This window comes from Pipistrellus hanaki (assembly GCF_964339955.1).
Source record: "Pipistrellus hanaki genome assembly, chromosome: 11".
Classification (NCBI taxonomy): Eukaryota; Metazoa; Chordata; class Mammalia; order Chiroptera; family Vespertilionidae; genus Pipistrellus; species Pipistrellus hanaki.
The window spans coordinates 28,881,854-28,898,444 of NC_140513.1; the positions used below are offsets into that span (position 1 = coordinate 28,881,854).

The following is a 16,591-nucleotide window of genomic DNA, read 5'->3' on the forward strand; positions in this document are numbered from 1 at the left end:
TTTTAGTGGAACAAAACAAACAATAAGCAATAAAGATAAATTACACAGTATGTTAGAAAACTGAACATGCTAGGGAGAAAAAGAATAGCTAAAGAAGATATAAACTGAAAGGATACAACTAGAATAGATGGGCAGGGTAGGCTATTGTTCCCTGGACTGAGCCTAAAGCTTTGGGGAAATAAAAGGAGGCTAGGTTCCTCTGCCTGTGCTCTCTCAAATCTTGTTCTATAGCCTTTCTGCATCAGCTTGCAATTTTGCTTCATTATATTTTTCCTATAATTGTCTACAACATCAAAATGATGACATCAGTGGTTCTCAAAGTGTGATCCCAAGATCAGCAGTATCAATCCCACCTGAGAACGTATTAAAAATGCATCTTCCTGGGTCCCACACTAGACCTACTCAATAAGGAACTCTGGGGGTGGGGCCCATCAATCTGCTTTTTAAAAAGCCCTTAAAGTTTGAGAAGAACTAAATTTGAGGTTCTACTCCTCCTCCTCAAATGTTCAATAATACTTACTAATTTAAAATTTCATATTTCTAACCTTACAAATTGAGCTTGGATGTAGCAGTATGGAAACTGGGGTTATCTATGGGAGTATAAATATAATTAAGCATTTCCCTTTATTTTTCCTTAACAGGGACTGAAAAATTTTTGCATTTAGTGTAGCCTAGCCTCACATATGACATACAACCAATACCTTTAAGACATTCCACATCCTGTACATTTAGCCACAAGGAAAGGACCATAAGTCACACTTTTACTGATACAAACATTTGTTTGTTTATCCTCACCCGATATTTTTTGCCATTGATTTTTTTAGAGTGTGGGAGGAAGGGAAGGAAGAGAGAGAGAGAAACAACCATGTGAGACAGACATATTGATTGGTTGCCTCCTGCATGCACTCCAACCAGGACTGGGGTTCGAACCTGCAACCCAGGTATGTGCCCTTGACCAGAATCAAACCTGAGGCCCTTTGGTCCATGGATTGACTCTCTAAATACTGACACAAACATTTCATATCACAAATTAGGGTCCGCTGCCCCAATATAGCTCACTAAGGTTAAAGTTATATGTGTAATTAGTTTTATTTTTATAGCTTTGAATATAAAATTACTCAAGACTTTAAGGAACACTACTGCACATGAGAAAAAAATAAATACTTAGGGCACAATATACTTACAGCTTATCATGAAGCAGTTCTCCCAACTTTAATTCTAAAAAAAACCAAAGAGAAAAATCCTTTGAATAATATTATATTTATACTAGAGGCATCACACACACCTCCCACCCATCACGCTTGCAGCCAGCCTTGCTGTGATTGGAGCCTTGCCACGCCCACCCACCTGTGCCCCAACCACCCGCTGGCCGCCAGCCATGCCATACTGCGAGCCTGGGGGAGGGTCCAGGAGGTGCTCCATGCACCTCATGGTGACCAGTTGTTTGGCCATTTTGGTCATGACACTTCTTGGCCTTTTATTATTATGATTTAACTTTAAATGCTAAGAAAAAAATAAAACAAAATACTAGTACTTGAAAAATGTCATCATACTGTCACCAAATAGGAGAAACCATTATAAAAGTTAAAGAAAAGGATATAATGATATCTGTTTTATTTATTTCTTTATTTTTTGTTAATCCTCACTTGAGGATATTTTTCCATTGATTTTTAGAGAGAGTAGAAAGGAGAGACAGAGAGAAACATCAATGGAGAGAGAGAGAGAGAGAGAGAGAGAGAGAGAGAGAGAGAGAGAGAGAGAGGCAGGGAGGGAGGGAGGGAGGGAGAGAAAAAGAGAGATATCAATTGGTTGTCTCCCACATGCACCCCAATCAGGGCCAGGAATGAAGACTGCAACTGAGGTATGTGCCCTTGACTGGCATCAAACCAGGGACCCTTCAGTTCGCAGGGAGACGCTCTATCCACTGAGCCAAACTGTGTAGGGTTAATGATGTCTGTCTTTTTAAAAAAATATATTTTATTGATTTTTTACAGAGAGGAAGAGAGAGGGATAGAGAGCCCAAAACATCGATGAGAGAGAAATATCAACCAGCTGCCTCCTGCATTCCCCCTACTGGGGATGTGTCCGCAACCAGGTTACATGCCCTTGACTGGAATGGAACCCTGGATCCTTCAGTCCTCAGGCTGATGCTCTATCCACTGAGCCAAACCTGTTAGGGCATGGTATCTGTTTTAAATTTAGTTTTCAGAAAGCTGCTAGAACAGATAGTCCAGTCAATGAATCTAATTATTTCAAAAGGAAAAAACAAATCATTAATACCACAGGCTCATGATCTACCAAAAGCCTTTAGTTCTAAATCTACATTTAAATGACAATTCTATATCAACTTTTAGTTACAAGAAGTACACCATTTGTGCCACTTGAGAAAATGCAAGAGCTAATTATGAAGTTAATAGGATGGTTGTTGGCAACAAAATGACATGCTACCCTCTCTCAATCCACACTGAAGCAGAGATTAAACCATATCTCCTACTCGAGGTCCTTCCATGAAGAAGCAGAATTATTCACTTTTCCTCAAACATAAAAACTATTATCTGACTCTAATGGTTCATCTGTCTAGAATAATTTTCTTATGTTCACTTAGAGAAACCCAACCATTTCTTTAAGCCCCAACTTAAGCCATATGTACTTCATAAAACCTTTCCCATTTAGGTTCATAATAACTGTCTTCTAATATAGATCACTTAAAATCAGTGCAAGATGATAGGTATGATCCACCAATAGTCTAAGATCTCAGCAAAAAACTGTACTATACCTCACACTTCTCTCTTCCTTAGACAGACATACTAGTACATGGGCAATCACTCAACTCCCAGTCTAATGTTCTTTTTACTCTCTCTCTCAGGCATATTTTAATTGGACACATATTTTAAGAGTCCAAGGGTAGGCACATGATTTATCATCCTGCTTATACTCAACTGGCTCCCTTTCCATCTGCAGCTGCTCCAAGTCTCCTCTCCTCTCCTTAAGAGCACTGTTCTAAAAACACCCTGCTTCACCACCAAAGACCTAACCTTCTTGTTCACTAACATAGAAGCCATCAACGTGTGAATCCCTCCACCATTCCTCTCCATTCACTTAGAAATACAGGAGTTTGAGCAGCAGGCAGGCTGGCCAACCGCCCATGTCCCCTCCCCCTGGGCAGGCTGGCCAGACCCCACACAGGCATGAATTCATGCACCAGGCCGCTAATATATATATGCTGAATGGCCAGATTATGCGTTCAGAGATCATAATAATCTGCCCACTCAGTGTATACCTGTATCTTCACATCCTAAACTCGGTTCCTTCTGTCTCATTATGTCCCTATTTCCCCCTCATCCCCAAGTTAATTTCTCTACCATGTTTTTGAGCCAATCCTCCCTTATAGTTCAAGCTCTCTTTGTTCCTTTCTCTTATCTTCAATCTCCTACCTCAGTAAGGCTCTTTCCCCTCAAACAAACATGCTCATTTATCCAATCATTTATGCCCAAACATTTATCAAGTTTACTGTATGTCAGGAAATGTTCTGTGCTAGGGTTACTGACAAGATCTCTGCACTCACAGAGTTACAATCCAGTGGGGGAGACTGATATAAACAATAACTGAAAATGATGATTTATGACAGTAGATAAATGCTATGAAGATAATAAAACAGGGTGATTTAACTGAGCTGGAGTTGGATAGAAGGGGGTGAATCTGCTTAGATTGGTTGTTTTGACAAGTCCTCACTGGAAAGGTAACATTTTAAGTGATCAAGAAGGAACCAGCTATATGAAGACCTAGGGGTAAAGTAATTTAAGGTATGAAAACAAAATATTCAAAGGAGGGACCACCTTGGAGTATTTAATGAGATAGGAAGGACTTAAAAGTTAACACAGCCCTAGCCAGTTTGGCTCGGTGGATAGAGTGTTGGCCAGCAGACTGAAGGGTCCCAGGTTTGATTCTGGGTACATTCCCAGATTGCGGGCTTGATTCTCAGTGGGGGGCGTGTAGGAGGCAGCCGATCAATGATTCTCTCTCATCATTGATGTTTCTATCTTTCTCTCCCTCTTCCTTCTTCTCTGAAATCAATATAAATATATTAAAAAACAAAACAAAAAACCCATAAATTAACCCAGTGGGTACAAAATGAAATCTTGCCCTGACTGATATGGCTCAGTAGGTTGGATTGTGGTCCTGTACCTCGAAATATGGGGGGGTTTGAGTCCCAAGTAAGAGCATATATCCAAGTTGTGGGTTTGATCCCTGGTTGGGGCATGTTCGGGAGGCAACCAATTGATGCTTTTCTGTACGCTGATTTTCTCTCTCTCTCTCCCTCTCTCTCTAAAATCAATAAAAAATGCTAAGTGAAATAAGTCAGTTGGTGAAATAAATATTACATGATCTCACTCATTTGTGGAATATAAGGAACAACATAAACTGTTGAACAAAAATGGAGCCAGGTGAAAATATTTTAGAATATATAAGTAATCCTGTTATTTGCAGATTTTAAAAAATATATATATATATATTTTATTGATTTTTTACAGAGAGGGAGAGAGAGGGATAGAGAGTTAGAAACATCGATGAGAGAGAATCATCAATCAGCTGCCTCTTGCACACCCCCGACTGGGGATGTGCCCACAACCAAGGTACATGTCCTTGACCGGAATCGAACCTGCAACCTTTCAGTCCGCAGGCTGACGCTCTGAGCCAAACCAGTTTCGGCTATTTGCAGATTTTTAATATTTCCTACAACTTTTGTGATATCATACTATGCTAGTACAGTCTTGGTAACGTTATTATATTTAAAATTATTTTTTTCTCAAAACATTAATGTTTACGGCATGTACTATTATATTTAAGATTTTTTTTTAATAATTGGTGTTTATTGCATGTAACATTATTATATTTAAGATAGTTTTTCTTGAAATATTAAAAAATAAAATAAAAAAAACCCCTAAGCCCTAAGGGGGAAAAATGAAAATAAAATCAATTAAAAAAAAACATATCTCCAGGTGAGGATTAAAATATATATTTTTATGGTGGGAGGCACCAGATCATAAAGGCCATGGGAAGAAGTTGAAATTTATTCTATATGCAATAGAAAGCCACTGGAGGATCTTAAGCAGGGCATGGCATAATCTGACCACTTTCAAACCTCAAATAGACAACAATACTACTGTCTTTAGATAAACATATTCCATTTACACAGTTCAAAATTATATACTCTAACCTTTACTTAAAAAGTGAAGAAAATTTTAATAGAAGAAAGCACCTTAATATCTTTAACACACACACACACACACACACACACACACACACACACATATAGGCATTAAATGAAAGTTAAACCTAGAGGATAGAGAATGAATAGTGTGGTCAACAAACTTACATAAAGCAACTGATGAATAAAATAGAACCAGAGGCATGGAAAAAAAACAAAAAAAAACAAACTTACATAAAGCACACTTATCCACTGATTTGATTTACTGAGACAACGCAAAAATCACAATCAAGATTTTAGTTTACCTTTGCCCAGATTCTGAACTTCTAATCCAAATATCCAAACTCACCTCCGCAAGCTTGTACAAAATCTTGAGTTATGTCCACCCAGTTTGCACTGCTTTTATCCATCTTTTCTGGTATGCTGAGCTCCCATCCTGAATCGTCGTCTTCCACGGACGCTTTCATCACCATTATGCCTGCAAAATGAACACTGGTGTAAAAGTAGCTCTCAGGGCAAGCCTATTTGCAAGCCATGTGCGTTTAAGTATGGGATGGAAACCTTAACCCAAGTGTTTAAGTCCAGCTCTTCTGAGTTTGAGGCCGGTATTGGGGGGGAAAAAAAAAAGATGTCTTCATACAATTAAGTCTCACCATAATTAACACGACTGCGGCTCGTTTACTTAGCCAACCCCCTACCAGAGCTTGCCTTCTCCCTATTTCAGGAGAGAGGGGAAAAAAAAAAAAAAAAAAAAAAAATCCACACCTCCTGCCAGCACTGGCCCGAGCAGAACAAACTCCAGAGCTCCCAACATGCAACTCGGGCCGCCACTGACCCAGGCGTTCTTCGGGGTCCCCGCTCCCAGCTATCCCGGTCAGGGTGATCGCCCACCTGCCGGGGGGGGGGGGGGGGGGGGGGGAACCACGGGCCGCCACCCCAGCCGGCAGGACCCTGGCACAGCCCGGCCGAGAGGCGTGGCGCGCGGGGCCGCCCTGTGGGGTCCCCCTCCACCCCCCACCCCCCGGCCAGGCCCAGAGCAGGGGTGCACCTGAGCGGGAGCGCGCACCCACACCCCATCCGGCTCAGCACGCCCAGGCCCCACAGGGCGCGAAAGCAAGGACAGGGCGGAATGCGGGCACACCTCGGACCGGGGCTTTGTCCGGGTAACACCCGTCAAGGCCGGGCCTCGGCGGGCAGCGGGTATCCGGGTACCCGGGCTCCTACCTGAGGCGCGGCGGTAGGACCGGGGCCGCAGGGTGACCTGGCGTCCCCAGGATCTGCCACAAGAGCGGGGTCTGAGCGCTCCCACACGGGAGACAGGAAGTCTCAATGGCTCCGCACGGGCGGTCCCTGCCAACCACTCCAGTGGCTACCGCGCCGCCACGCACCGAGCAGACCGCGGAAATAACGACGCCTCCCCAGCCGCCGCCCCCTCCCCTCAACTCCGCACGCCTAGCTGCGTGCGCGCCTGCGTACGCCCGGAGCGCGCGACCCCGCCCCCCTCACTGGCTCCCGGGGACTTCGCGCTCCCCGGCCACGCCCCTTCCTCGCCACTGCCACCGTCTGGCCTATCGCTGCCGTCTTCTCTTCTCGCGTAAATATAGCCAATCGCGAGACCGGAAAAATACCTTTCTTCACCAGCTATGGCCCAGTCCTAGGGTAGTGGGCGGGGCCCAATAGTGGGCGGGGCCTGGGGACAGCCCGCCCCGCGAGGCTCCCTGGGAAATTCTTGGAAAGGTGACTTGAAGGCTCCAGGAAGTCATGGAGGAGTCAGGAGACCTCGTCAGGTGCGGTCTGGAATGAAGGGCCGGCTCCTGGAGTTGTACCGAGCTAAGGGCTGCCCAGGTTTATGTTTTCTGAAAAGCGCCTGCGAGTTTCTTGGGGGGAAAAAAATAAAAACAAAACATCTGCAGGGTCAAGCTAGCCATTTTCTTTCAAACTCATACAAAAAAAATTTATTAAAAGAATCAGTTTTGAAGTGTAGTTATGTGAGTAGCCTGGTAGGGGTAAGGAACGCATCTTTACCACGACATACCCATTAAACTTTAAAAGAAGATACCAAATGTGAACTAGGACATGGAGCAGCTGGACCTTTCTTGTTGCTGATGGGAATGCAAAATGGTTGCAACTACTTTGGTAAAGTTTTTCTTCACTATAAAGTCATGCACTTCAGTGTTCCAGCAATTCTGCTGCTAGGTATTTACTTAGGAATAAAAATGTGCTTGTATGTTAATTTTCATAGTGTTATTTTTTAACTAGTGGCCCAGTGCACAAAATTCATGGACTAGAGGGGTATGTCTCTCTTCCCAGACTGCACCCTCTCCAATCTGGGCCCCTTGGGGGATATCCCTCTATCAATTTAGGACTGCTGGTTTCTAACCACTGGCCTGATTGCCTGCCTGATTGCCCCTAACTGCTCCCCTGGCGGCCTGATCACCCCGAACTGCCCTCCCTTGCTGGTTATCTTGTGCCAACATGAGGGTGCCATCTTGTGATGCCAGGGTGTGAGAATCAATTTGCATATTACCTCTTTATTATATAGGATGACAAAAAACTGGAAACAACCCAAATGTTCATCAACTGGTGAACTTGGGGCATAGCCATATGATGTAATTAATAGTAGTTACCAACAAATAGTTACCCAGGTGAACTATTTAACATGCAAAAACACATCTCAAAATAAATTATGTTGAGCAAAGGAAAATCAGAGTTTGGGCAAAAGAGTAAGATTCCATCTATATGAAACTACAAAAAGACAAATCTAAACTACAATGACAGAAAGCAGAACAGTGACTGCTGGGGGTGTCAAGAAATGATTAACTGGAAAAGGAGTAGGTGATCCGAGGTGATGGAGATGTTTTATATCTTGATTATGGTGATTGTTATATGGGTGTATGCAAGTGTAAAAATTCCTTGGAAATAAAAAAATGCATTTTATTGTTTGTAAGCCAAACCTCAATAAAATTGATCTAAAATAATAAAGAATACACCTTTATGTTTTACAGGATAATACATTTCCTAAGGGCAGGAGCTTTGCCTATTTTGATTAAGCTTGTATCGGCAGCATTTAGGGCAATGGTTGGCATATAGTAGGCACTCACTAAATACACTGAGGCCAGAAGCCCTATGGCTCAGTGGTTAAGCATTGACCCAATAAACCAGGAAGTCACTGTTCCATTCCTGATGGGGCAAATGCTGGGGTTGTGTAGGAATCAGCCCATCAATGTTTTTCCCCCTCTCTCTGCCTTTCCCTTCCTCTCTAAAAATCTCTCTCTAAAAATCAATAAAATGATCTTTAAAAAAAAAGGAAGAAAGGAAGAAATAGCCAAATGTCTGTCCCTTATGGCTTTATCTCATTGAAGGAGAAAATGATCTTTACTGTGCTATATTATGGGTAACATGCCACATTGCAAGAAGTATGTTGCTACAAAATAAAACATGTTGGTTGTGGAAACTGCAAAGTAAATAGAAAAATTTAAATTTGTCTTCCCTTAAATGTTACACTAAATAGTTACTGTTCAGTAACCTAAATTAGTTTTTAATGTTTGTTAACCTCCACACTAACTTTTAAGTATATTTGTTATAAAACCAATATAAAAACTACCCATAGCTTAGCCGGTTTGGCTCAGTGGATAGAGCATTGGCCTGTGGACTGAAGGGTCCTGGGTTCAATTCCAGTCCAGGGCACATGCCCAGGTTTTAGGCTCAATTCCCAGTAGGGGGCATGCAGGAGACAGCCAATCAATGATCCTCTCTCATCATTATGTTTCTATCTCTCCTCCTATTTGAAATCAATAAAAATATATCTTTTTTAAAAAGTTACCCATACTTGTAAGCCTAATATAGAAATCACCCATAATTCTAGGCTGAAAGAAGACCTTAGTTCAAGAATGTTCAAGATCTTTACTAATTTTTCCATGAATATACAACATATGCTTTTATTTTGTCTTATTAAAAGTGGGTTCTTACTGTATTTATGGTTTTATATTCTATTTTTAACTTCAAAATGGAGTATGAATATATTTCACATTAATAAAAATTGTAGAAAACTCAGACACAAATACTATTCCACTCAGGATTTTGGTTATTTCTCCTTTGTGATTTCTTGTCTTGTCAGTTTTTTACCTTATCAGGCTTGCAAAAAGTTCATGTAGCTGAAACTGGTTTGGCTCAGTGGATAGAGTGTCGGCTTACAGACTGAAGGGTCCCAGGTTCGATTCCGGTCAAGGGCATGTACCTTGGTTGTGGGCACATCCCCGGTGGGGCATGTGCAGGAGAAACATCTCATTGATGTTTCTCTCTATCCCTATCTCTTCCTCTCTGTAAAAAAATCAATAAAATATATTTTTTAAAAAAGTTTATATAGCTCACACAATTTTTTCCCATTTGTATTTTCCCACCAAAACCAGCTTTTTATTTTTTATCCTTTTTGTATGTTTTCTAATTTATTAATTTTTAAATGCTATCCTTATTACTAACGTCTAAGGCTCTTTTAATAGTTCTTTCCTAATTTCATAAGTTGAATAGTTAGTTCTTTAATTTTTATTATTTGTATTTAATGAGGACATTTGAGATGCTAAAGCTTACTTCTAGAGGTTTTGTTTATAACATTTTTCTATTCCCATTGATTTCTTTATTTCATGTGGAGAGTGACTACAGTGTTTGGACAGGTTCAAGACTCGGACTAATGAGAGGCACGGTCCTCTTGTGGCAAAGCCATGAGCAAGTCCCAGCTTGGAGGCAAAGACCTCCCAGCACAATTATAGCCAAAGGATTTAGTTGTAAGCTTGACCTTATGGTCTGAACCTGTGGTCCCAAGAGGCTAAGAGATGTGGCCTTGATATAGTTCAGGTGCATGTAATTGAGTAGATTCCACATTGTAAACATTTTGACCATGCCCTTGCTTTGCCTCTTCAGATCTAACTATAAAATAAAGACTCGACTTATAGGCTGTGGCACTGTCTCTCCATCTGAGAACAGTGTCCCATCTAGCCCCAGCCTTATTCTCTTGTCTGTCTTCTTTAATCCTTCACAACCCCTGCCCTCCCTCAGGTTCACTCTGGGCTTGCTAAACACGGCACAATTTCATCTTTTAAAAATTCCACCTTTATTTATTTATTTTTTTAATGTTGAGGGGCCACCCTGGCCAGTTTTGCTCAGTGGATAGTGTTGGCCCATGGACTGAAGGGTCCCAGGTTCAATTCTGCTCAAGGACACATACCTTATTGCAGGTTCTATCTCGACCTTGATCCTGGTTCATGTAGGAGGCAACCAATTGATGTGTCTCTCTCACACTGATGTTTCTCTCTCTCTATTCCTCCTCCTCCCTCCCACTCTCTATAAAAATCAATGGAAAAATATCTGCCCATGAGGATTAACAAAAAATAAAATAAAAATGTGAGGGGTCACCTATTAGTGTATTTTTAATCTTTATTTTAAATGTTATTGGTTAATAATCAAATAGGACCCCAAAGTACTAAGATTTCATGATGATATGCTAAAGTATAAATCTATTTTCTTTATTTCCATCATTTTCTGGTCATTAAATGTACCCTTTAAATGTAAAAATACCTATCGTTCAGTTCTCAGGAATTTCCTTAAATTGTATTTTATTGTATCCTCCTCCTTTCCTTTGTCATCAATTTCTAAAAATATTACTATTCAGATGACAGATGTCTTGAATTGGTCTCTAATTTAAAAAATATTTTCTGTATTTTAAAAAGATTATTTTTTTTAAATTAAAAATTGTTTTTGCTTTGTTAACTGGGAGAGTTTTCAGCTTTATCTCCTAAACTTTCTATCAAGTTTTCATTTTTGTTATCACATTTTTTAATTCCCAAGAGGTCTTTTTTTGTTCTATGGATGTTCTTTACCATAATAAAATATTGTATATTTTCCACATGTACATTATCTTCTCATATCTCTGATAACATTAATGATATTTTTCTTTTTTTTCCCTACAGACTTTATTTCCTCTAATTTTTTTTCCTTCTAATTATTTCAGTCTCTGTCTTTTATGTTATGACTTATTCAGCCTGGGGATTCTTGGCTAGAAATTCCTACTGAAGCCTGGGGTTTCAAAGAGTAGATCTAAGGCCCTGTGTTACTAGCAGGGACTTGTCAAATGTTGCCTTCACTATTAGGAGACTTAATGGGACCAATCAGGGGGTGAATCTCACGTAATTAAGTTTCGGTCTTATTTCTTGGACTGGTTCCCTTTCTCAGAGAATGTGCTTCCGATCTAGAGACTTCATGTACGGCTGTGAAAGCTAGGCACTCTCAGCCTCATCACAACCCCAAGTGCTGTGCAATTTAGCAACTATGCTCTAAAAATCGTGTGGCTAGACAGCCATTTGGAGTGAAGGAAGAAGGCTGGGGGTAGAGCAGGGAGAATTGCACATTCATTATAACAGTTTCATTTAACCTCCCTTTTTCTTAAGGTACTCCACTCTCTCATCTGTTCCAGTGTCCCTTCCTACCTCACTCTAGCCCCTCCTTGCCAGACATTCTCTCCTTTACTCTTTCCAGGCCTCTCCACGGATTGGAGAAAGGCAGTCACAGCCAAGCAACTGGGGAGATGTCAAGTGCTCGTGCTTCTTAAACACAGTCCCTTGTTTTAATCTCCTTTGACAAGTCCCTACAAGAAACATAGAGCCTTACGTCTACTCACAGAGCCTTAGATCTGCTCACTAACCTCCACCTCTGGAGGCATTTGGTTCTACCAGTTCCCGGGGCTTTGGGTGCTTCTATAGTTCAAAAATAGGTGACTTTTTGGCTTTCCCCACAACTGGCCTTTGGTCTGATCTTCTTGGATTTGCTAAGTCAATGTCCCCATACATCTGCTTCACATCTTCCAAGATATTGTTTGTTTTTACTTCCTCCATTCCTTTTGTTATTTTGTGTGCCTTTTCACTTTTCATTTTGTGGATGTTATAATATCTTTGTTCACTCCAATATATATATTCATTGATTTTAGAGAGGAAGAGGAGAGAGAGATAGAAACATCAATGATGAGAGAGAATCATTGATTGGCTGCCTCCTGGACACTCCCTACTGGGGATAGAGCCCACAGTCAGGGCATGTGCCCTTGGCTGGAATCAAACCTGAGACCCTTCAGTCCACAGTCCATAGTCCACCCATTGAACCAAACCAGCTAGGGCTCACTCCATATTTAACAAAAAAATCTAGCAAAGGCAGCATGAGCAAGTCTCCTGAATATTCTACATCCCAGTGTCCTCATTCATAAAACAATGACTTCACATCACTTACAGGTTCATGAGAATCAGAGAGCTTGGTGAATTGTAAAATTATATAATATAGTTCTTTTTATCAACTTCTGGATGTCTTGGTTGTTCAGTAGCACTTGAATACACTGTCTAGAAATCTATTTATCCAGCACTGAAATCGAAGTCCAGTACTTCATTTTTGTCCCACTTAGATTCATGGCTTGCTTATCCCATTTTATAAAGTATCTTTGAGGAAAAGGATCTTCATTTTATACTCCCATCTCTTCAAAAATCCATTTCAGTTACTTGAATTTATAAAATGATAAAGGCACTTATGCTTCAGCTTCTATACAAGTACTCAGTGTAGATGGAAAAGTCATTTCAGTTGCCTAAAAAGCAGCCTTTTAGGTGCTTGAAGATTTATATTAAGTCTCTGTGATTGTCTTCCCAGAGGTAAAATGTAAAACTACTAGTATTCTAAATGAAATCAAACCAAAATTATAGATTTCTCTTTTTAACCTTTAAACATGACTTTTTAAAGAAGCTATAAATGATCATGTTTACTTTTTATTTTAAAAAATAAAATGCTATTTAACTTGCACAGTCCCTAAACATCTAAAGTCCTTGGAGAACTCTGTCAAGATTAAAAAAGAAAAGTTTGGACAACTCAAGCAAATGTAGAAAACCACAAAAAGAATGTTGTTATTTATAGAATGGTATATTTCCATTATTCAGTGCCAATTGTTCTCAAAATATGCTTAAGTACAAACAAAATGAGATTTATGTTCATCGGTGATATTAAAAAGTTAAGACTAAGAATATGGTTCGTTCAAAGCTGGAATGCAGTAACTAAAAAAGAATCTGAAATGGAACCTATGCTAGCAATCTTTCTTACAAAATAATTATTAAAATAATTTGAAACTAGTCCAGATAAAATACACCGGCAAGTGTGCAGGGGGAGCAAATACCATGTGTTACAGCCTATGATTAGTAACGTTTCCAGTTCTGCTCTAGCCTTTTTCTCCTTAGGACATTCGAGAATTAGGATTGCTGCAGATATATCAATGTATGAAATTGAGAGTTAACTTTATAATACTTTATAAATTATACTTTATAATTTAGAGTTAACTTTATAATACAATGTCAGTATATGAGTGTTGGGATATTTGCAGTTATACTAAAGAATTTGAAGAATTTCCTAGGTTCTACAAGAATCTAAGCTATGAGACATCCTTCTACACACACAAATCATAATGAAACAGACAACTGAAAAGATGTCTGCCATGGATCTGCAGCACGAGTCTTCTTTCATTATTGATCACCCTTTCTGGAAATTAGACCGGGAAAGATATGAAGTGCAAAATATAGATTTTTTTTTTTTTGTATAGAACTTGCATTTCTACACATCCTTTTGTGTTTGGTTAAAAGAAGACTGCATTCATGCTGTGAAATCTTTCTCTATAACAGAGACTCCTAAAAACTATATTATTCCTTGAATTTTCACATAGTGTTGGTCTCTCTTTACTCCATTTGAGAAAACTATAAAGAAAAAAAATTATCTTTAATTGTCAAGCCCATCACTGCATTCTAAACCATACCTATTTTTCAGCTCTGAAATTTTTTAATTCATTACTTATATAACTCAACAAATATTTTTAAGCGCCTTAAAAAAAGAAACACAGACTCTTCTAAGCAGTGACAATATCTTTAAAAAAAACATATTTTATTGATTTTTTTTTACAGAGAGAAAGGGAGAGGGTCAGAGAGCTAGAAACATTGACCAGCTGCCTCCTGCATACTCCCCATCGGGGATGTGTCTGCAACCAAGGTACAAGCCCTTGAAGAGAATCGAACCTGGGACCTTTCAGTCTGCAGGCTGATGCTCTATCCACTGAGCCAAACCAGTTTCAGCCAATGATAGTATATTAATATGCAACACAAAAAATCCTGCTTTGACCGAAATTAATATTTAGGAAGATAAGTTATTCTTATGTTTTTTAATAAAAATAAATCTAAGCAAACTGAAGGTAATTCAGAAGAAAGAAAAGCAGAAAAAAGGCAATTCTGCCCAAATATAATTATTGTTAGCATTTCGGTCTCTTTGTTTCCAATTATTTTTTTGCCTCTGCTATAATTTTTTGTTGTTGTTTTTTTTATGGGTGTGTGTGTGTTTGGGGGGTACTATTTAACATATCAGATCCTACATTTCCCACTTATATACATAATGTATATAAGTGGGAAATGCAGTTACATAATGTATATAAGTGGAAAATGTAACTGCATAATCTTCATGACCATCATTTTGATAGTTTATAATACTAAAATATTCACTGTTTCATGACATTGGTATTTGGGTAATATCCAAAACTCAAGTTTATATATCCCATCCTTAGTAATAACTAGTCTCTACTGGGGTTTGTAAGAAATTCTCCTTATACCCCCAAATCCTCTTCTAATTTCAGGCTTGCTGACCAGAGGTCACTGAGCCTACAATTGATTTACACAGAAAAGAGATATGTGTTTATGCTATCACCGAGTGCTATTACACACCTTTCCTTAGAAATAACATGATGAATGAAGCCTCAATTCTCAGGCCAGTCCTGATTATGAAGGGCTTTTTTGGCCTATGATGAACCTAGTATTAAGCTTCATTGGCTTTGGATCCCAGATTTGTTAACTGAACCATTGTTATCATGTTGGCAGTAGTGAAAATATCTTCAGCATTACAAGTAACTGACATACAAGTACATTTTTGGAATATGACCTATTTATAAAGTGTTGACTGTTATATCAATGCTATCTTTCTTTGATAAAGGGAACAATTGTTAATGGATAGAATCAGTTTTGTTCACCATTTATTTTATCCAGATACAAGGAAGCTGTGTTGATTTTACTTGGGAAACAAAATCTTTGGCTTTAGTGATATTATTTTAAATATATCAGATAATAGAACCTGGAATTTAGGGCTCAAGACCAATACACTATATATATGTGCAGAGAACAACCTAGGTTTCTGAGGATAAACCAAAATAAAGGCGTGGCCCTCAATTAGCCCCTGATTTCCAGGGAGGTGATTATTTGTTAACAACTAGCTACAACATGAGCCGGATGAAGTAAGGTACTACAACGGAGGTAGAAGCTTTGAAGAAAATAAAAATGCAATACAAAGAATGGAAGAAAAAATTTGTCTTTCATATGTCAGGATTTTTATAGAGAATGTATAAAGATCTATTACAACTCAATAATAAAAAGACAACCCAATTCAAAAACTGGAAAAGTACCTAAACACATGGTTCTCCAACATACAATACACAAATGGCCAACAAGCACATGCAAAGATACTCAACATTATTAGCCATCAGAAAAATGCAAATCAAACCACAATGCGATACAACTTCATATCAATAAAAGAGGCTATATCAATAATAACAAGTGTTGGCAAGGATAGCAGGAAATCAGAACCCTTAGACATTGCTGATGTGAATGTGAAACAGTCTAGCAGCTCCCTAAAAGGCTAAAGATAAAGTGATCATATGACTCAGATAGTCCACTCCTAGGTATAAACCTAAAAGAAATCAAAACATACGTTTACACAGAAACATGCACATGAATGTTCATAACAGCATTATTCATAATAGTCAAAAAGTGGAACCAACCCAAAAAGTTCACCAACTGATGAATGAATAAATAAAATGTGGTATATAGCCAAACCACAGAAGATTAATCAGTAATAAAAATAAATAAATGGGGAGAGATTAACTGGAGAATTTATATGTATAAACACATAGCCATGGACACAGACAAAAGTCTGGCAAAGGCCTGGAAGGGGTGGGTGTGGGGTGGAGGAGATCAATGGGGGGAAAACATAAAGGGAACATCTGTAATACTGTCAACAATAAAGATAAATACTTAAAAAAAGAAATGAAGTACTGATATATGCTATAACATGGATGTACCTTGAAAAGTTTAGGCTGAGACCCAAGAAGGCAGCTGAATAGGTAGAAGTTACACTAACCTCCTCCCAGAATCAAACTGGAATTACAACTAAAATATAGGACAATCAGCCTGAATAACAAACTGAAAACTAGTTGAACAGAAGTCTACTTTACTTTTTCAGAGTTAATACCTTTATTAGAAAAAGATTAACAGTAAAACT

The 16,591-nt window shown here is 39.1% G+C and overlaps 1 protein-coding gene across 1 annotated transcript in view; it reads right to left on the reverse strand.

Moving 5' to 3' along the window:
- NAA35 (N-alpha-acetyltransferase 35, NatC auxiliary subunit) overlaps nucleotides 1-6,770 on the reverse strand; it is a 49,055-nt gene extending 42,285 nt beyond the window's left edge. The window contains exons 1-3 of the mRNA XM_084897987.1: nucleotides 6,434-6,770; nucleotides 5,559-5,687; nucleotides 1,185-1,218 (exon numbers count right to left, since the gene is read on the reverse strand). Coding sequence (XP_084754113.1) covers nucleotides 1,185-1,218; nucleotides 5,559-5,682 — 158 coding nt within the window. The 5' untranslated portion in view covers nucleotides 5,683-5,687; nucleotides 6,434-6,770. The remainder of the gene's footprint in view (nucleotides 1-1,184; nucleotides 1,219-5,558; nucleotides 5,688-6,433) is intronic.
- Nucleotides 6,771-16,591: the final 9,821 nt, after the last annotated feature.